At 41.4% G+C, this 22089-nt stretch overlaps 1 protein-coding gene and 3 long non-coding RNA genes across 5 annotated transcripts in view; 1 reads left to right on the top strand and 3 right to left on the bottom strand.

Moving 5' to 3' along the window:
- The window catches only part of LOC107837478 (uncharacterized), a 28661-nt gene extending 24477 nt beyond the window's left edge, over nucleotides 1-4184 (bottom strand). The window contains exon 1 of the long non-coding RNA XR_001663489.1: nucleotides 3605-4184. This is a non-coding gene — a long non-coding RNA (uncharacterized LOC107837478). The remainder of the gene's footprint in view (nucleotides 1-3604) is intronic.
- Nucleotides 4185-7140: 2956 nt separating this feature from the next.
- nr2f1a (nuclear receptor subfamily 2, group F, member 1a) lies at nucleotides 7141-17688 on the bottom strand. 2 transcript variants are annotated; one of them, XM_016676948.1, is made up of 3 exons: nucleotides 15657-17688; nucleotides 13664-14188; nucleotides 7141-9930 (listed from the first exon to the last, which is right to left on the bottom strand). In XM_016676948.1, exons 1-3 carry the CDS (start codon nucleotides 16087-16089, stop codon nucleotides 9656-9658), a joined length of 1233 nt encoding a protein of 410 aa, XP_016532434.1. In that variant the 5' UTR covers nucleotides 16090-17688; the 3' UTR covers nucleotides 7141-9655. The 2 variants fall into 2 exon arrangements, with proteins under 2 accessions (XP_016532434.1, XP_007562803.1); XM_007562741.2 differs by having other exon boundaries at nucleotides 13664-14191; nucleotides 15657-17686.
- A 486-nt stretch (nucleotides 17689-18174) lies between these two features.
- On the bottom strand, nucleotides 18175-19195 carry LOC107837477 (uncharacterized). Its single transcript, XR_001663487.1, has 2 exons — nucleotides 19114-19195; nucleotides 18175-18896 (listed from the first exon to the last, which is right to left on the bottom strand). It is a non-coding gene; the product is annotated as an uncharacterized LOC107837477 (long non-coding RNA).
- The window catches only part of LOC103145335 (uncharacterized), a 9758-nt gene continuing 6559 nt past the window's right edge, over nucleotides 18891-22089 (top strand). Inside the window, exon 1 of the long non-coding RNA XR_477011.2 lies at nucleotides 18891-19202. This is a non-coding gene — a long non-coding RNA (uncharacterized LOC103145335). The remainder of the gene's footprint in view (nucleotides 19203-22089) is intronic.

Genomic DNA, 22089 nt, shown 5'->3' with positions numbered 1-22089 from the left:
GTAGTAGTAGTAGTAGTAGTAGTAGTAGTAGTAGTAGTAATGAGAATAAAAATGTGCTCCACCTATCAATCAAAACGCATCATGTCGGGCGTAAAGAAGTTATTGACAACGTAAGCACAGCAAAAATCCGGTGCCAACATTTTCCAGAGCATCAACCCCTTATATGGCCTAGGTTAGGACGATTCTCACCACGGTAATAATTCTGTCTTCATGTGGAGAACAACACCTTTCTTGTTGACGCTTTTTAGAGTGTGTTTCTCTGCGCGCCTGCTGGCATCCTCTTCCTACTTCCCTCAAGCGCAGACGCACAAATTTGATGGATGGTGCTGAGTAAGATCGGTTAAAAAAAAAAAAAAAAGACACGTATTTATCAACGTGTCCTCTGAGGTGGTTGGGAGCTGGAGAGGAAAAGAGAGAGGGAAAGATCCAGGTAAAGGGGTTCAGGGGGAAACCCTTACCACTGACAGGTGAGGCACACTGAGACATATGAGAGATGTATTGCAATTATCCATACTGGTTTATCATACACTATAAAAATGAACTCCTAGGAGTATCACATGTCAACTCTTAAATAAGTTTCAATGACTGATCAAACACATAAGTTTGTAAGTGCAATGCTGGCTAGCTCATTTCATTCAATAACAAATCCAAATGAAATATTTTCAACAGAGATTGCCATTTATTTGAGCTTGAGAAGGCAGTGAGGAGGATAGTGTACATGGGTTTAGCATTCTTCTTCGTAAAATGTGGAAGCTGTTGTAGTATCGGTGCTTGGTAAGGTTTCTACTGCAGAGCAAGAGTTCAAGTTTGTATCCAGCTGTAACTAGTTCAGCAATGGCAATGTCAACTAAAACCTGCAAGAAAACTGAGATCTGTAAACTCTGAGGCAGCCATTGGCAGGGAGGGAGAGGATTTTACATCTCAACTTTTTTTGTTTTTTTTGTTTTAACATTAAGTTTTAAAATGTTTATTAGCATGTCAGAAAAATATTATGACAGCAATTTTTACGCGAGCGCTTATGCTTGCAAACTTGCTAGCAAACTGCTTCATATCTCAAACCATGAAGCTGTGATTGCCAACAACTAACAATACTGTTCATCTCAATAGTTCCCTTTCCCGTTTCTTGTCATGGTAGATTCTAAATCTATCATGAAAAGGCAGGCAGTGGTAAATGATTACTATTTCAGTAACATTTTAGGCCTGCACTCGTTTAGCGACAGTACAATCCTTAAGTAAAACCTGCTGGCAGCACAGCTTCTTAACCTTGAGGTAATTGCTGCCGATGAACATCACATCCTAGCTTTGGCTTTCTGGAAAATAGTTTCCATTCCACCAAAGAACACTTAATTACTGATCTAGTACAATTTTATGTCTGAAATAGGTTAGCAACAATGCTAATGCAGAAGCCAAATGTGCTACAGCAAACTGAGCTCCTTAAAACTGATGCAGTCGTTGCAAATGAACGTCAACATCTGAGCTCTTCAGATGCCACATTTTTCAATCAGATTTAAATTAATGAATTATTTTTTGTTTTTTTACCATTCCAGTAATTTATGATTGAACTCATACGGCAACAACATTCATGCTAAAGTGACTCTTTCTAACAACCTTGAAGTACTCAATTGCAATAAATGGTGTGTCTAAGCTTTGCTTTGCTTTGCTTTGCTTTGCGTGCCAGCTTCTTTTTTTTTAAATACATTTGAAAATGTATATCTCATTTCGGTAACTGTTTATGCCTTAATCAAAACCAATTCTCCCTTTTGTTTCCCTTTTAAGGTGTGAGGAAGAACAAAATGAGCAAAGTTATATAAGTGATTATTTTTAGAATGTATGTAGCTGGGGTTTCGTTTAGCTGCAAAACTTACATAAAGTCAACTTAGAAATACTGATTTAAATGTTCCCAAAATAAGGTTTCCAAATTGTTACACACATTTTATTGATTCAATTTAAACAAGGTTTTTTTTCAGTGTAAGATAGATAGATAGATAGATAGATAGATAGATAGATAGATAGATAGATAGATAGATAGATAGATAGATAGATAGATAGATAGATAGATAGATACGTTGCACATGCAAAAAAAGCCATATCACAGAAACTAAATGAGTGTATTAGTCAAATCTCACTCGCCTGTGTTTAGAGCAGAGGTTGGATACCTGCTGAAAAGCTTGCCAATCCTTTGTCAGAGGATAATATGGGAGAGGACTGCATAGGGTGTGGGCTCAGTGGATTATATCTTTTCACGCATTATTCTGCTTGAGTGACTTGCTGAAAAAAAGCGCACAGGCACCAACAAAGATTGGTCAGGCATGAATGCGGCCTGTGTGTTTTGTCTATATAACATATTAATCTATCAAACCATGAAGTGGGAAGTTTTGAAGAGCACCGATTTTTTTTTAAATATAAATAAATAAATAACTATATTTACTTATCATAAAAGTGAACACACACATGCGTATGCACACGGCTATTTTTTGCTTAAACATGGTTGCTGTTTTATTGTATGCGATTTCTTTAAGGGAAAAACTCAATGAAAGTGGGTCAACAATAAATTCTAGGCGTTGATGTAATTGCAACAAAATGCTGCTGAGTAAAATATCGAGGAGCTCGCCGACTGCTGTGGCAGCACACAGTCACACCACACACACACGCGCGCGCGCACACACCCCCACACACACCATCTGGAGAGTATTAGAAAGAGAAAGCCGTAAATATTGCCTGAAAAGCCCAGGCGTTATCAGGTATGTAAGCCCAGGCCTTGCTGCATGCGCGGCCCTCCCATATGTTGACATAATCAGACTGTTGGGGATGTCTATTAAAACGTGTCTGAATTTAATAAATGAACACAGTGATTAAATTCAATTTGTTTGCTGCGGCTCACCGGATGACTCCCGGTGTGCTTACATTTTTTCTTTTTTCTCTTTTGGAAATGGTGGATTGTGGTCTGGACGCTGCGCGACTCGAGTGTTTGTTAAAGTTTGCAGAGGAAGCAACAGGTTTTGGTATAAGCGCTTGCTCCTGCATCTGCAGCCATCATCGGGTCTTCTGCATTTGTCTCTCCTACATATTGGCTAAGGCTCAAACTCTTGACAGAAGAAATTAAAAGTTAAAGTTTAGCTGCTTGCTTACACATCTTATTCAGTTTTTCCTCTTTAAGCCTAAGCATTTCTTTCTTTCTTTCTTTCTTTCTTTCTTTCTTTCTTTCTTTCTTTCTTTCTTTCTTTCTTTCTTTTACTGCTTTCCTGTTTGGTATACAGTGTGGTTTTGCCTCACCAGCATCCACGCAAACAACTGTTGGTTGGTTGGCAGCAGGAGAAGAAAGTTGCACACTCGAGTTTACAGACATACATAAATGTGCGTACACCCGAACATACAGCCACATACCCTTTGCGCTCTCACACTTCCCTCTGTCTTTCTCACCCACTCCCCCTGGAACACACGCACACACCAAACAGGACAGACAGACAGACACACACACACACACACACACACACACACATGCACGCACTCACTCAGACTCACACACAGAAAAAGAGAGAGAGGAAGAGAGAGAGAGAGAGGGAGAGAGATAGAGAGAGAGTGTGTGTGTCAGGATGAGCCTTACTTTTCCCCCCTTTTCCTGCCATGAATCTTCATCCATCCGTCGCTGACAGAACTTGACTTGATCCAGCCGCGTCTTCCTCTTCAGCGCTTTGAAATAAAGTCCGCAGTAAAGTGAATTGCGCTTTAATTATTATATGCACACACTTATGTACGTGTCTGGGTAGCATCCCGAACCCAGAAGGCTTTGGTAGAGGAGGGAGAAGAGTGCAGATTGAGACATATTGAGCTCGCTTTTAAAAGGATCATTTCATCATGTGGGAGGTTGGGACACACAAAGTTTGGACCCGTGACTGGCATTCCGGAGAGAGACATGCATATTTTAAAAACAACAAAGCAAGACAGAGACCAAGGGGGGCCCGAGTGGGGTGGAGTGGAGAGGGAGGGGAGGAAAAAAAAAAACTTGGAAAGAAGTTACTATCAGCTGAACAGCTGTCATTATTGGGCGAAACTACAGCGCATATTAAGATATAATCGTCTGAACAGGAGAGAAGAGAGGGGAGCTTGTCTGCAGCAAATCGTTGAAAGATTTTTTTTCATTACACATATTAACTTCGGGCTGAGTTTTTTTAATTATAATTATTTAATTGTTAAAGGAGATTAAAACAAAAAAAATGTTAGAGTTTTAAATATTTGAAATTTACTCTTTGGTTTATTTATTTATTTAATTTTTTTCTAGCTTCCTATGTATTTATTGCATATTGCATTTCGAGAGAATCGTAGATAAATAGCCCCACTTGGTTAAATAAAATAAAATTAAATAAAATAAATAAATAAATACAAAAGCTCAAAATCCTTCCATTCTTTAAATAAAACATCAGCTAATCACAGACTTCATTTTTCAGCCTCAAATGTCCAAGTCTCGGGTCGCAATTTAAAACGTCTCCCACTTCCATTTTGTCACGTCACACACAATTGTATCTCTCTCAAGCAAAGCCGGTGCGCTTAGCGCTGTCACTTCTGCACAGCTTTTACAACATCACGCCCCCCCCGCTCCCCTCCCCTACTTTCTCTGCCTTACTTTACTACAGGCTTTTTCTCCCCTCCTTTCTCTCTCTCTTGTGCAAGGGTCCATTCGTGCAAAAAGGAGTGAAGAGGGCATAAATAAAAATGCGCTGGCTGTGACGAGAGATCTGTCCGCTGGAAATGAAGGGCCGGGTGGGGGGAGACAAAGGGGGGAGTGGGTGGGGGGGTTATGCAGTGGTGTAGAGCTGGATATCTCTGTTAGTTGTCAGCGTTTAGTCCATGGCTGTGGAATGCTAATGAGTGGGGTCTCTCTCTCTCTCTCTTTCCCTTTCTCTCCCCCCCTTCTCCTCTCCTCCTCCTCCTGTCCACCCCGCCTTCTCGCTCGCTCCGGGAGAAAAAGCGGATCGATAGCTGACCCGATGGTTTTGGCCAATGCTTTATTTATCTGGCCAGGCAATGATATTATCAGCCTTGAACGTTATATACAGCAAACGTCTTCCTAAATCAACACAAAGAGATCCGCTTACACAGCGATCCGGGCTTTCTCACAATCATCTCTCTCTCTCTCTCTCTCTCTCTCTCTCTCTCCCCCCTCCACCCTCCGCTCTCCCTCAGCACATACGCTTACGTACGGTTTGTGGATACGCACGGGCGCACGCAAACATACATTATATGCGCCTTTCACGCTGTTCCAACAGTCGGGCGTGTGCGCGTATAAGCAGGGAGGCGTCCCCTTGTGTTGCATTCGCAGCTCCAGAAGGGCTGGATTTGATCCATGGCTTAAAGGTTGCCTGTGTGGTCTGCGGACTGATCTATGCCACCGACTGAATATAGAGCCCGTGCAACAAGAAGCTGGGTCTGGATGCTGAGATGTGGCACACATCTCTGCATAGGCTACGTCTATGTAAATTTGGCCATCAGTTCCTAGCCATCTTGCAAAGCCTGGGCGGATGAATGAGCTATATAGCGAGAGCACTTGTTGTCATTTTTTTCCTCTTCTTTTCTTTTCTTTCTTTCTTTCTTTTTTTACGCACGAGACAATATGAGAAATAAGCCGCGTCACACTTCAGAGGGGGGCTCCCATTCGTTTATATAAACGGGAGCCTCGGCTATTTGGAAAGTGTTATTGTCTCAAACAACCGTATTTGTCAAATGTGACCGAGCTGCTGCTGCTGTTTCTTCTAAGTGAAAAGTAGTGACGTGTGACGCCAAATAGGACGTTTTTCTTCTTCCTTTCCCTACTGTTGCAGAACGCTGCGACGCCGGTTCGTATTGAGGGGTTCAAGAGAAATAGGGCTCACTGACAACTTGGGATAATAAATGTTTCGCTTTCAGACAGATATCTCAAACGTGAAATCGCACCCAGCTGCTTGTGTAAAAGCAAACAAATAGCCCCCACCCGTGTTGGGAGTCCTCCACTTGTGGTTTGATGAATGAAACCAGACAAAGGTAAATGGTTATTTAACTCATTTCGCTGTAATACTTTGGTGACCGGCGTTTCCTCATATTCATCTCCCTTTACTCACCGCAGTTAACTTGACAGTGCAGTTATTTCTCTTTCTTCTCATATTAAGGGATACATCGTTTAATTGATAGTAGCTAATGTTGTTACAACATATAATGATAATTTAAAAAAAATAAGCAAACGACAAAAAGGTCATTATTTTAGCATTTGAAAAATTACATAATACAAGAAATTAAGCCTCTATCACGATATCCAAGGTACCTCAACGGGAATAAGCACTTTATTCCCGGAGTCCTCATGTGTTTCTCTCGCATTGCCTATACTGAAACGTTAATTAGGAACACATGCCACCATTTTCATGTGTTTTTTTTTTTTGTTTTGTTTTGAACCTCCGCCTTATATAGCCTGCAGTGTAACAATTGTAGAACAGAATGCTCTCAGCGAGAGGATAAAAGATAGTTACTCTGGAGGGGATTCTGAATACATTATGTGGAGACAAGCAACTGAAAGCTACGTTTAATAAGCCTGAAAGCCCACTATTTAAGTCCGGACCTACATAAAAAAAAATAAATAATAAAAAAAATAAAAATAAAAAAAAGCAACATCTGAAATAAAAGGGGCGTAATGACCAACGTAAAACATAATTATTTAGACGTCCTGAATGTCACCTATTAAAATCCTCTGAGTTCTTCACACAAAAATACTGAAAATAAGTTAAAGTTTTAATAATAATAATAATAATAATAATAATAATAATAATAATAAAGCAAAGGTTTAAATCATTTTTAGTTGAAATGCCACTAAACATTTTTGTTGTCTTTTACTGTCTTTTTTGTTTGTTTCGATTAAGCTTCGATGATTCAATCTGCAGGATAAGGAGGAAATACTCCACCAGCTTCTTCTTCACTAACTTTCACCTGACCTAAAGGTCGTGGAGAGGATGATCACCTCCACTCCAAGGAAACACTGCGCAAAACTGGAAATAAAACGTCACGGTTTTTTTTTTCTTTTCTTTTTCTTTTAGTTACTTTAGGCGGATGCAATCCACATTACGGCTTACTTTGTCAGGAGATCTCACAAATAATGAGAGAGAGCATCAGAGGACAACCTGGAGCCACATCCTTCCTTTATTACAGGCAGTGACACCTTAAAAGTTTCTTGATGACATAAGCAGTGCAAAAATAACCTATAAACGAGAGTTACACTCACAACACACGGCTGATAATTAAACAGGCTAACAAATATCACATCCCTGCTCTGCTGTCCCTGATCACTGCCAAAACCACAAGAGAAAGATCTGGGTTAAAAAAAAAAAATGACACAGAGGCAGCTCATCTCATGACGACTTAAGAAACGTCAAGCCTGTGCGCCATATTTTATTCCATCGTTTTTGTTTTATCGTATTTTTATTTTATTATTTTTTTTTTTTTTTATCACGCCTTACACTGTAATTTAAATGCAAGGACCGGTGATAAACCAGGTTTCCCTTCTGTCATTTAGGGCGTAAATGGAGACAAAAACAAGAAATAGACCAAAGCAAGGGCAGTGACAGTGCGTAACCCATCTCACACACTATCGATGGACTCATTACACTCTGACTGTATCAAGCAAACCAAGGCCACATCTTTTTTTTATCCTGTCACACACACACACACACTCACAGTCATACACTTGACTTTCTACTAACACGCTTCTTTTCTCGTTTGTCTCAGCACTCTCTCTCTCTCTCTCTCTCTCTCTCTCTCTCTCTCTCTCTCTCTCTCTCTCTCTCTCTGTGTGTGTGTCTCTGTCGTTCTCTCCCTCTTTGCCTCCCTCTCTATTCCCACACAATGCATCACACTCGGTGTTCCTATCGACTGGCTTACATGCTGTAAAATACATTTTCCAGATTGATCACGCATATCACAGCAGCTTTGCAGCGGGGCCCCCCTAACCCTTTTTTTTTTTTTTGCCAAATGAGGCCTACGTCAATACAGAGCATGCAATGCGTTATCAGGGCAGAGTTTTTCTTTTTTATTTTAGGCGAGAGTAAGTAGGGGGTGGGGGGAGGCTAGGGAGGGGAGTATTGGTTTGCAGAGAATCACCTTGATTAAGCCACAGGGGGAAGGTTATAGAGGTGGCTCTGTGTTAGAGGCTTCCCTCGCTGTCTGGGAAAAATATTAAACATTAATGCGCTCACAGGCCAGTATTGTCTCCTTCCTCTTTGTACTCGCACTGTCAGTTATGTCATGGCTCTTTCCAAATGTAATATGTGCTTCTATTGTATAATTATTATCCCCCTTTAATCCCGTGTAACAATTTGTTTTCACAGGTAGGTTTCAGGAACTGTTGTACAAGCACACATAAAAACAACAGATTCCCTCTTATTGGTTAAATAATAATAATAAAATAATAATAATAATCATAATAATAAAATATTTGATCCCCAGGAAAATGCTTGAGAGTGAGACATCGTTGCCTATTTCTTTTTTAATAGTACAGTCACCATCACACAACTTCATCAGCCGACCCTTCTGTCCAAATAAAAAAAGAAAAAAAAAGAAAAAGAAAAAGAAAAAAAAATTAAAAGCTGCATCATGGAGTAAGCAAAATTGAAGGCAACAACCAATAAAATTCAAGAAACAACAAAATCTTCAAGACGAAACAAACAAAATGTATTTGAAATGATATATTAAAAGTGCTTTTTGATTTCATGTCTCTCCGTTTGTTCTTTTGACTGATGATCGACTCCACACACACTCGTGGTCCGGGGAAGGGGATGAAGGGGAGAAAGGTGGAGGGGAGGGGGGGTTGCGCCCCAGACGGAGTAAAAATGTCAGTAAAAACGTCCTGGAGGTCATTTTCGTTTTGCTGCTTCTGCTGCAGGTCCATCGTATCAGTTGGGAGCATGGGAGAAGGGGGAGGTCAAAAATAATAATAATAAAAAATAATAATAAAAACTAAAAATAAAAAGTTCAACCATCAGTGTTGATATTGTCACAGCGATTAGACTGTTTCTTATTCGTCTAAATTCATTTTATTTGTCTTGTTTTTTTCTTTTTTTATTCTTTTAAATTCTCACTTCAATTTTTAATTCTTGGAGAACATAGCTTCGACAACATATATCGCACTCATTATAAGAAGCAAAAGGTTATATCAAAAAATTATTAGTATAGAATCACAGAAACCCTGGTTTAGAACCAGAAAAAATACAAAACAGAGAGGTACATAGACACAGGACAATTCTTATAATTGCTTGGAAACATTATTTTCCCGCTAAGTCTTGATTCATTTTTTTTTTCTTACTGCGCATATGATGTTTTTCATTTTATTTGTATGTTGTTTTTTTTACAAAAAAAAGAAAAAAAAAGAAAATAAAGACTAGTATTTTACAAAATGGAGAGTACTGTTCTTGAAGATGACGGTGCGGATTTACACAGGCGCAAAGTCCAGTTCCAATATTTTTCTGTACATAATGTATTCCATCGAAGTCCCAGAAGACAGAAAAAAAGTAATGTCTTCCGCAAAGTTTCTCAGAAAAAAAGGTCCTATATATAGTCTTCTTGAAGGAGGATGAGGGGTGCAGAAATTTGGTCCTTTTTTTCCCCTTCCTCCTCCTCTCTGTTTTGTTTTGTCATATAAGGATCATTGGATGGACATGTAAGGCCAGTTGAAGCTGCTCCCGGATAATAGCATATCCCTGATGAGGGTTTCAATAGGAGTTTTACCTACCAAGCGGACGAAGAACAGCTGCTCGATTACCGAGGAGGAGACGGTGCGTAGAGAGGGCAGCCGCAGCAGGAGCTTGCCAAAGCGGCTGGGTTGGTTGGGGTACTGGCTCCTGACGTACTCCTCTAGGGCGCACTGCGACTTCTCTTGTAGGCTCTCGATGTGAGCGGCGTCTGACAGGCCGCAAGCGTCTAAGGAAACATAAAAAACACACACTGTGGTTAGTACATTCACAGTGAACTAAACCATAAGATGGAATATGTGGAGAAAAGATCCCAGAACCTGGACTGAAAGTAAAAATAAAAAAAGGAAGAAAGAAAAGAAAAAGATATGCTGGTTATGTCAGATCTAAAGTAAGTGCATCTGAGTTCAATCATACTGCAAAGGCCTTCTTTTTATTTTATTTATTTATTTATATTTTTTTTTTGCTATCACAATTATTTATTAAATAGTAAAAAAAAAAATAGATAACAATAGTTTCCAGGTGGATATTTTGTGGTGACTGCCGTTTTTGTTTTCCCCTGACGCACCCGTCGTGTAAAAGCGCTTTGGTTATCATTACGTGCTATTGACAATGTGGTATGGACAAACAAGGCTGCCCAAACATGCTTCATCACACAGCCTGTCACACAGCATAAGCAAGGGGAGCATGCTGCTGCAATATACTGGATGCACAGTCCAGTGGAGGGCAATCGACGAGAAATTAGAGGTGAAAATGTCAGCGTTGGCGGCCTGTGTAGACCCAAAAGTGACAATGCAAAAAAAAAAAAAAAAAAAAAAAAGAAGAAGAAGAAAAGAAGAAGGTAGGCTACACGCAGGCCCAAAGGCCGCTGCTCTTTATGTCTGAACTCAGGGGATTTAAGTGTAAGGGCAACATAAACGGTACTGATGAATCTGAAATTACACTGGATGTAATGTGACCTAATTACTCCGCAGTAAGCTGTTAAGTGATTTTGCCGGCTCTTCTCTCTAAAGACCACTCTTGGCCTGTTTTTTTTTTTTTTTCTTCCACCGTCGTAGCCTATAGGACAGGCCCTCTGAAAGCAATCAGATTTATTAGACGAGGTTGAAGGAAACAGTGGCGCTCAGAAGCGACGTGAAAATGTCCTAAAAGCGCATGGCGAGACGCGCTTGGTGGCTTCGGCAGCCACTCTTCTCTTCAGGACAGACAAAAGGGATACAAGCCTTGTTGGTGTGTTACACGTTATCCCTCTGCTGTAAAAAAAAAAAAAAAAAGATGTGTTTTTTCACTCAAGCCAAGCTTATAAAGTGGTGTAACCGCTGGCATACATGGTCCCACAAGAAGACTTCTCAGAAGCTGTTTTTGTATTGAGCGCTGCTTTTGTAGAAGCTGCACATGAAAGGCAGCTTCAGCTTCCAGGCACTCAACACTATAAGCGGCTAAACAGAGGCTTTTTAGGACCATTCTTAATTTCTCACTATAACTCACTATGGCCTAGACACAAAAACCTCATGAACCCGAGGGCAACACAGAGATCTTGCTGTGATTTACTGTGACCTCATCCGGCCACTCAGAGCCCCCGTGTATGCAAATTGTTCTGAGTGTCTGTTCAAAACCGGCACCGATCGATGCTGTTTAAATGAATTATATTTGACGCAAAACATGCAAGGTCTTAATGCCGAATTTTCAAAGTAAGACGAGCAAGAACGTTCAAAGCACTGCAGCTGAACGCATACATTTGGGGAGAAGGCTGGTTAAAGACACCCCACAGCTCTCCACGAGGCCTCCCTGTCAATGCGCCCCACAAGCCTCAACGGGCTGGGAAGGATAGCCTCCAGATCCAAACGACCGGTTCTGTAGAACTCAGCACCATGGTGCATATACACACACACACACACACACACACGTTGCTGCACGAGGAGTTGGCGCGGAACAATGATCCAGATTTGTGGGGGAGAAGTAGTTTACCCTGACCACCCCTTATTTATGCATCAAATGCTGACAAGGCTGCTGTGTTATTAAAGGCAAACAAATCCACACTGAAATTGGCGAAGCGCCACGTGACTTTCTATAGCGCACCCCAGTTTTGTAGCCCATCACACTAACTAAATGATCTGTTAGAAAACATGGGGGACGGCAATGTCTTAGTGTTGCGTGTACGTGTGTGTGCGCGTGCAGTTTCTCTGGGGTAATCTGAGCTGGATCTGTGTATGTTTTTCTTCTTCTTCTGCAAATGGTTATAATTGCAAGATGGTCAAGCTAAATGTAAACAAAGCAAAAAATGTCCCTGAAAAAAAAAAAAAAGTAGAATCACAGCAAGACTGACACTTAAATTAGAATTACGAATTATGTGCGTCGGAACTGACTTCAAACTGAACATGTTGGATATTAATTAGCCTACACTGTCTAGAACCGATAATAAATAAATAAAACATTGAAAAATTACCGTGACAAAACACATGTCTATAAAATACAAAACCTGAATGCTACAAGTCGTTTAGAGAATAATGTCATTTCTAAATTTAAATTTGGAAGCTTAGTTGGCAAAAATAAATAAATAATTAAAGTTGGGATCATTTAGCTCCTAATTAAACGTAGCTAATTATGAACAAGCTGTGTTATTTTTAAAACTGTGTAAAATGATGGGGTTTCATAATATAATATAATATAATATAATATAATATAATATAATATAATATCATATAATATAATATAAAGTAGGCTTACTGTGTTTCTTTATTCTTAAGAAAATTAAGTTTCACTTAAAACTATTTAAATTTGCTCAAAGAGCGTCTTCTTCTGCAAGAATATTGGAAAAGACAATTATTTTGCGATTAACCCAAATTTAAAAAAAAGTAAAACAAAGTATTCATCATGATCGTGTCCAGCGAAAGCTTATGCAATTCTTGCTTCAGTTTCTTTGCAAAAGGGGATAAAAGTTAGGTCAAAACTTTAAGCAAACTCTAGAAGTAGCTTAGACGCTCATCTTCTTCCCTCCTTCATCACCAGATATAGCAGGCCCACAAAAGCACCAGGCGCACACAACTAATTCCAAACTAGCATCCAAATTATGCAGCTGAGAGTAAATAGGGACATTTAGGGACCCCACACCCCAGCCAGGCATCAATTAAGCTATCAACAATGTAGGTTACTTTTGAAAAGTGCCGCTGATTACTTTTCAAAGCTGCGCGACGCAGAAACTATCCTCAGTAAGTAAGAAAATTAATGGGTCAGCTAAGATTAATCTACTAATAACTTGTGTTATTAAGCGCAGCTCCATGTGCACTCATGTGCGAGTCAACTTCCATCAGACTTCTTCTTCGTCTTTCTTTTTTGATCTCAGTCTGTTAGGGATTATTTCCTGCCCCCGAAGACATGTGTTTGCGCAGGAAAAAAACACGGATAAAAGCGCGCAGCCACGCTCATAAACGCATCAGCTGTCATAAATCACCCACTGACAGAGAGTATTTCATCTTTACGCTCAATTATTTGACACCTGTTCCAAAATGCGTATGTGAACCCGGGCAGGCTCGGCTTCGGTTCAGACATGTTTGGAGGGGGGTGGGAAGGGGTGTGGGGGGGAGGATTGTTTAGACCCCACCAAAAATTATATATTTCATTTCTTGCGATTGCACCTAATCTCAGATTTAAAGGGGCTTTCAACTTAAAAACTTGATACACTTACTCAATCTGGGTTTGTTTACACGTCTTATGCTGCGGCTACAGCTGACATGGGAATGCATGTCAGTGGATATCAAGCAAGCTGTTGACAAAATGGCTCTTTCATCGGCCACACAAACATCTCTAGCACTAAGCTGCCGCCTGACAGCCATGTTCCTGATGCAACCGAGCTTCTGCATGCGTGTGAGTACCAGAACCAGGCCTCGTTTCTTTATAAACACGTCCATCTGCGTTTTAGTGTGTGCGTATGCGTCTGCGAGGCGATGATGTGGACAACCCACCTGATGTGAAAAGCACGATGGCTTTGAGGCAGCTGTACTCCGCCGAGTCTACGTGCAGGGTCTTGAGCTTCTCCACTTGCTCCTGGAAGATCCGGATGTGATCCATGAAAGCCACGACGCGGTCCGCAGACATCGGCGAGGCGTGCAGGCCTGCCGCGGCGAGCAGAGGGGCCACATGAAGAGGCATGGAGCACTGAGCCGCGTTAAGCACAAACAACTCGCTCCATGTCAGCCGGAGAAGGGACACCTGGTCGGTGATCTGCAGGTCAGGGAAGAAGGGGATGTTCCTCGCCCACTCCACGGCGCTGAAAAGTAAGCGAGCCGCCAGCTCGCAGATGTTCTCGATGCCCATGATGTTGTTGGGCTGCATGCACTGGCTCCCGTACCGGGAGGTCGGGTAAGGCTCAGCCCGCAGCAGTAACGAGATGTATCCGGACAGATAGCAGTGGCCGTTCAGGGGGTCCCCGTTCGTCAGCGCGTACTGGCCTGGGTTGGGTTGGGTTGGAGGCATTCTTCCTCGCTGAACCGCTGACAAAAAGAAAGAGAAAAAGAGGAAATGTGCATCCAGGACTGATAAACATTGTTCACTAGTGGTGCTTCTTTTCATCAAAAATAGCATGCAATTAAAAAAAAAAGCAAAACAGTACGCGTTTTAAAAATATAATCAGATTTTAAAGCAAAATAAGTAAATAAATAAAAAATCCCATCAGCAACACAGATATTTCATGGAAACAGATGTGTTATATCACTCGATCTTCACCCTGAATTTGTAATTTAAGGATACAGGCTTTACAGCTGGCTCCTGTGCATGCGCAAATACATTTACTCACACACACATGCACATACACACGCACAAACACACACACACACACACACACACACACACACACACACACGCACACACACACACAAAACGTCCATGTTTTCACTTAGAACAACTAGGCTATTATGAATATTTTAAGGCTTAATCGTCTACGTTCTATTTATTTATAATTCATGAATTTAGGTTATTTGAACAATTGCTAATTGTAGGCAATCAGGACCTAAATGTGTTGGACAATTGTTATTAAATTCACCCATAATTCCACGTTTTGTCTGAGTCAAGAGGTCAGCTGGGAATAAGGAGGGAATTTAGCTAGTGCGTAATATTTCAAATAAATTATTAATACACAGGGAATCGTGGTGTGCACGTCGAATAACATGCAACTTAAACGTGGGAGGGTGTCCTCATCAATTTGGGAAAAGCCAAATACTTGTCACAGAAAGGAAAGTTGCATGGCCTCCAATGCAAAGCAAGCAAAAACAATGAGGCATGAAAAACTTGAACGACGTGATTCAGTGTGTCTGAGCTGTCCAGTCAGCACAGAGAAGTGGCTTTGTTGTGTACTCGTTTTATTTTTTTTACAGTTATACACACACATTCCACTTATAAATCCTGTTGTGCAATTATAAATTAGTAAGATTACTTAAGAGACTGTAAGGAATGGGACTATTAGCCTCACACACACACACACACACACACACACACACACACACACACACACACACACACACTCAAAGGGTGACATAAATGCTCGCAATTATATACACACACACTCACTATTCTACCGTTTGTCTCTATGTAATGTAGATTTGCAAGAAAACGATGCAGTTTAGACTGCAAGAAAAACCAAAACAAATAAAAAAAAGGAGGTTAACAAGAGCAGCCGCTTTGTTCAGGCGATTTGCATTCACAAGCATGTAACTGCCGTGGCTGCACTGGCCTTTTACTCCCTCACGCAAAAGACGAAAACGCAAACCATTTATGCAAACATCTCGAAAAAAAAAAATATATATATATATAAATAAAAAACAAAACAAGGATGAAGTCTGCTGTAGTAGGTATATGCCCAGCTATAAAGCCTGTGACCTTAATGCAACATGGCAGCCCTCGCACTGCTGCTGCTATACTAGGATGCGTAATCATGAGTGGGGCTTTAAAACATATATTCACCTTCCCGCCGCATCCCCACTTTTAAGCACTTCTTCAGCCGGCAGTATTGGCACTGGTTTCGATGGTGCTGGTCAATGGGACAGTTCCTATTGGCACGACATGAGTACGTTAAGTTCCTGCGTACACTCCTCTTGAAGAAACTTTTGCATCCCTCGCAGGTGAACTGGCCGTAGTGTTTGCCGCTCGATTTGTCCCCGCAAACCACACATTCAATATGCTGCTGGCTCTGTCCGGAATTCTGGCTCCCCTTGTCCCCAGCGGTCCCCGGCGTGGACGGGGGTCCCGGCTGACTGGGGGTCTGCGGAGTGTGCGGCGCCGCCGACGCCGCCTGCTGCTGCTCCCTCGCCGGCTGCGCTGCTGGGTTGGGGCCGCTCGGAGGTCCTCCGGCCACGTCTTCCTGCGGATCTCGCCAGACGCTAACTACCATTGCCATATCTCGGCCCCGGAAAGTGCTGTAAAGCGAAATGATCGCCGATGTTTATGGAGCGTAGAGGAGGAAGAAAAAAAATCTCAAAAGACGGGACAGTGCAAAGTCAAATCGGAGCACGCAATCTCATATGGGGGGTAAGAACGGGAGCAAACGCGATCAATACATTCAAAAATCAGGAGGCACCCGATCAGGATATGCAAGTATCGGGAGGCCAGTTCCAAGGTAAATTGCAGTCAGCCATTCAGGAATCCCTAATCTTGTAGGAAAACCCGAGTCCAGACGTAAAAATTGCAGTCAGATAAAAAAAAATAATAGCCACAAAAGAAAGGCAGGAGCGAGTAAAAAAAACAAAAAAAAAACACCAAAACCTTTTCGCTGGAAAGACGCGATCCAAAGTGCTGCGGAGATAAATTCCTTTCTCCTTTCTTCCCCTTGCTCCTTTACACTCCCGTCTTCGTCGTATATGAGGAGGAGGAGGAGGAAAAAAAACTGAAGAGCTGGGCTTTTTACATCTATATTCTTAAATAAACCTCATCATCTCGCCCAGCTGCGAAGGAGAACCGCGTCGCCGAATGAAGTACCCATGTATAGTTTCACCTCTCTCCAGCGAGGAGGAACGGAGATACGAAGAGAAAAAAGACTGAGGAAAAAAAAAAAAAAAGAGGAAAAACACCAACTAGTACTAATAGGATATGCAAGAAGAAGAAGAAGGAGAGACCCCCAAAAAATGAATGCGCTTAAACGAGAGGACCAGCAGAGCAATGTTTCCGAAACGGGGGATCTGCGCGAATGTCTGTATATAGTGAACTTTGACACTACTATTGAAACTGACACGTTTCTATGGAGATCGCTGCGCCTTATATGGTGCTCATGTCAAGGAGCCAAGAGAGGGGCTGCTGGAGACTGATAATCAAAGAGGACTGACTGGCCAGAGCCCTGCATAGAGGAGGAGGAGAGGAGGGGGGGATAGAGGGAGAGAGAAAATGGGAGGCTAAGGTTATAGCCAAGCCCTCTCTTTCTCTCCATTGGTTAGAGTCCCCCCTCCGTTAGGGCGCTACAAAAAATGTCCATCTAGATAAGTCCCCCGCTCTGCTATTGGATCGCAAAATTGTTATATTTTCTATCCGTTTATCGGGGAAATAACACGCTCATTCTGCAGTATTCTGCCTGTTTTCCGCTCTCGCTACAAGCGGTTAAAATAAGGTTGCCAGGAAAGTGTCTCGAATCAGAGACATTCCCGTAGAAATTGGCAAGAGTCCGGAAATTCACAACGGCGGATCGAAGCAGCAGTCTTCGAAGACAGCAGTCGAAGACGCAAGATCCAACCCGCCGACCCGGTCCGTCTGTGTACACAGCCAGGATTTTCCGGCGCCGGTGCTGAACCGGCTGCCTGTCTGAGGGCGGATATTTTTTACAGTGTAGGGTTCTACGACTGGAGGGGGCTTGGGAGGAGAGTGGGGGGGCTCTGACAGGCACAATTTACATTGAGCTCGCCCCGCGCTGCTATTTACTTTGAAACCTGATTAGTATGGGCCGTCTATTGTCACCAAAAAGAGGAAGAAACCCTGGATAGAATAGCGAAAAAAAGCGGGTTAAAGGCAAGAGAGAGAGAGAGAGAGAGAAAGAGAGAGAGAGAGAGAGAGAGAGAGGAGGTGGGGGACAAAGCTTTTAAGCACGACAAATAAAACCAAAAGCTGTGCGCTGCGACCAAAAGGGGGGATTCTGACTCAGATTTTTTCCCCCCCTTAAAGTTTCAGAATGCCTTGTCTCGGACTGTTATCTTTATTATTAAACTAACGGGGGTCTCTGCTGTTGGGAGCGGATTAATATTTTCACACGCTGTTTTTTGTCCTTGCCATGCGCATTGCGGTACAGCATCGTCTGTAATCGGCACCAGTTTCGCTCATTAAAACTTAAAATTTAGTTTAAGAGCAGTTTAGGAAAAAATATCACTGTGCAGAATGATGCGCAAACCACGCCGCCGTTATGCTGGAAGCCTTTTCAGATGCGGGGAATCTCTTGAAATTCGGAGCGACGTTTAACAATCGCCAACATCTCACAGTCGCACAAACACTTCAACAGGAATAGTTTTTTTTTTTTTTTATGTGTTAATAATGACATTAATTCAAAATCGAGCGAAGTTACGGGGAATTTGCACGGAGATTCCAGCTTTTATGCATCAGTGTTCCTGCAGACTTCTCAGACTCAAAAATGTCTGGATCGCGCTGCCATCTAGCGTACGTTGTGCAATTACATCCCCATAACACCCCCAACGTGCAAGCCATCAAACTTGCATTTTTAAGCGCTTAAATAGATCTTAAATAATAATTAAAAAGCTCGAACGTGCGTAGAATTGTCTTGTGTACTTTTGTAGTTCGTAAAAAGTCAATTTCGCAGGTTAAAGATATCGGACGACATTAATAAATTATTAAGAAAACATAAACATGCATTGATTAGAGTATCATGATTCATAATTAATGTTTAAACAGTGCTTCCTAATTAAAATTACGCTCTGTTTATATAAAACAAAGACAAAAAAAAATTCAAATTTTACTCAAAAGCTTAGGAAATAATAATCCAACACTCAAAGACATAAAAGTACTTTAATACAACAAAGCACGCATAGGCACGTCTAGACTCAAACAGAGATATAAGAAGAGATAACATAGCGTTAATATGCAAGTGCCTCTGTTTGAATGCGCATTCAGGAGGGATGGCTTGTTTTTTAAGTATTCAATAAGAGAGCTCTCTCTCCCCGTCCCTGTCTCGGACACACACCATGGAAACTCTCCGGCCATGTCTCCAGCACTCTGAAAAGGTGAAACCAATAAGATTAAATCGGACAATGCATTTTTTTGCCCCCTTTCTTCCCCCTTTGGTGTATCATTAAGATTTAACTCCGCACATTTTGGTAAAAGAATGGGGGTCCGCATGAGGGAAGAAGAGGAGAGAGAAGAGAGAAAAAGAGTGAGAGGGGGAAGCGAATAGGAAGCGGGGTAGATATATTAGAGAGGCTCTGATAGAAACCTGCATGTGGAGAAAGTGGACGGGTGGGATGTTGGAAGAAGGAGATGAAGCACCGGTACAGGAGCGGCTGCTGTGCAGTCACAGAGAAGGTGAGTAGCACTTTTTTCTTCTTCTTCTTCTTCTCCTGTTGTTTATTTCTGACTTCTGCGTAACTCTGGCTGCACACGCGTGGAACTGAACGCCGGGATGAATTCTCCGAGTCGCGCCACTTTATTGTCGGCGCACGCCAAAGAAAGAGTCGCAACTTTTCAACTTAGCGCAAAGCAGAATATTTTTCTTTTTTTCTCTCTCTCTCCCTTTCTATGCACGCCGCCGCTGTTTATCCACATCCTTTTGCGTCGTTTTCCCCTGCGGATGAGACAGTGCAGAGAAGCTGTTAAAGCTCGGCTGTATTCTGCAACGGGACACGGGAGCCTCTCTCGTCTCGCTCCCGTCCCGCTCACGCATACACGAGCCTATTTGTTGCTCGAACACATAATGAAAAGATCGATAGCCGTCCGTTTGTCTCTGCGATAGTGTCACCGAATTAAAAGGCTGATCAGTCGGTGCTCATCCTTTACTGCCCGTTCAGCTGCGAATGGTGAACCAAGCAACGTGGAGAGCAGAATTAAAGCGTGGACGTAAAAACCCTTAGCGGTGCGGCGATATTTACAATTTGGTGTGAAATTGTAAGCATTTTTGGTGTGAAAACAGACCAGGATAACTTTGTCCGAGAACTTAACTGATTAACATTTAACTTGATCCCTCCGCACGGAAGCATCCATAATTTAGTATTTTGAATGTGAAAATTTAATTCTCATGTTTGTCTTTCGAAGTTTTAACCCGATCATGATGCAAATAAAAGCGTCTGATCCGGTGAAAAGTAGTAAAGTCGTAATAAATTAATCCTATTATTAAGCACGTCATCTCTGTCACTGATGCAAAAGCCTGTATAGTGAGGAGCTGGAATTTTACTTTGCAGTAATTTTGTTGTTGTTGTTGTTGTTGTTGTTGTTGTTGTTGATTTACATATAATTAAATGCACCAGAATAGCTTGCATGACTGCATATAACAGTTTTGTCAAATGATCTTAATTAAACATTTATACGGGAAGCACATTGGAGTGTGGCTAAATCCGGAATCAATATGTTTAAAAGCTCCCACCAAATACAGAAATCACCGAGCAAGGCAACACAAACAGTTGGGAAAACACTGAGGTCACAAGTGCAAGACCCCTCCGCCCCCCGAATCCCCCGCACCCCTTTCTACCACCTTCCCCCAAAATAAAAGAACAGATGACAACAAGAACACGCTTTATAGCGTCTCAAACTGATGCAGAGATTTATAAATGGTTGAGGGGTAGGTTTATTATTGATCGTGTGTAATCACATCAGGGTTCCAACCAAAGCTACAGTCAATAAGACATTGTGTGGGCTTAGAGGGTGATTTCCCTCATCCGAGGGCCTTCGGATGCAACCGTCTCCTGTCCCTTTACCTCCTGCAAGATATATATAATAATAATTTAAAAAATCACACAATAACTAACACACACCTTTATGTGTGCAATTTGATTCTGACTGTATGTTTGAACTGAGCAGAAGTTGCAGCCTGTTTTATGACTTCACACTGCGATTCTGCAATGTTTGGAAAAAAAAGTTTGCGGGCAGGTTATTTCAGTAAAAGGGAACAATCTGAGAAAACAATGACAAGATCGTACGTGCTATTTATTTTTATTTAGTAACTTATTAGATAATTCCCGAGGTCAAAGATCAACAACATAAAAACACAGAAATGGACGATTATAATTCCAATATCAATAATAATTAATAAAGAAAGGTTACTAAGGCAAAGGTCTCGTCTTGACAATAATTTATGAAAAAAAAACATTTAGCATAATTACTTTTCCCAATTCGGCATATTAACAAATCGATCAGAGCTATATCAGGTATGAGATTTACTTTTGTAATTAAGTCGAAATAGATCTCCCATTAAATGACATTACTAATGACTTTCAAATAGGAACTAAAATTTATTTATGCTATTTTTTTCACTGCAGCCTTGCAAGCACGATCTAATCCTCTACCTGCAAATAAAACATAAAGACTCTAAACACACGACAATTTATATTGTACATTTGCAATACAAACATTTTTTTTATTACCTCTTCAGTCTGACATTGAAATTTTGTAGTTTAGGGAGATCGTGTTCTAGTGGACGAAAGAGAGATTAAACCGGACTTCTTCTTCTTTTCTTTTCTTTTTTTTTCTAGATCTGATCCGCAGAATTTTATGTGGGGGTTCAGATTGGTCTGAAGATGGAGGAAGAGTTCGTCTCGTGTTTATTTTCCAAAACTGTGGCTCAGAAACTTTCAGCACATAAAAATCTGACGACTCTTGACTGAAGGAGAAAAAGAGTAAATATTCTTGAGCTGAACATTTTAAATTCAATATGAACAAAATAAATACTTTCCCTCTTATAATCCTCACTGGAAGTTTTCTGGTGCAGTTTGTGCAAAGCTGCACCAGAAAACTTGTTTAAAACTTCGAGAAACAAATACCACTGTGTATGAGGGAAAACCTGCCGATTTCTGGTATTCCATTATAATTAGTGCATATAATTGGTACAAGTCTATGATGAAACAGATAAAAAAAATTTTCCACACTTCTGAAGTATTTATTTCCCGCACTATAATTGAAGACAATAACTACAGCGAGTCTCCCAATTACGTTTGAGGTTTCAACCAAGTCAGAGCCACTGTCAGTTTATGCAATGGGCTCTGGCTTTATTGCTCACTAACCATCATTTCTTTTAGAGCCCTGCGTGCTAATTACTTTGGATGGTCCCAGAGACGGAGATTATAAATCCATTAGAGCTATAACCCTCGTGGTTCCACAAGTGCAAACACTGTAATTTGGTAGTACACCCCAAAAACCAAACTTTAAGTAGGCAGAGGGTGAGGAGAGTGGGAGAGAGAGAGAGAGAGAGAGAGAGAGAGAG

Source organism: Poecilia formosa, unplaced genomic scaffold (genome assembly GCF_000485575.1).
Source record: "Poecilia formosa unplaced genomic scaffold, Poecilia_formosa-5.1.2 Scaffold5, whole genome shotgun sequence".
In the NCBI taxonomy this organism is placed as follows: domain Eukaryota; kingdom Metazoa; phylum Chordata; class Actinopteri; order Cyprinodontiformes; family Poeciliidae; genus Poecilia; species Poecilia formosa.
The sequence above is the reverse complement of the archived record's forward strand: the minus strand, read 5'-3'. Positions and strand labels throughout refer to the sequence as shown.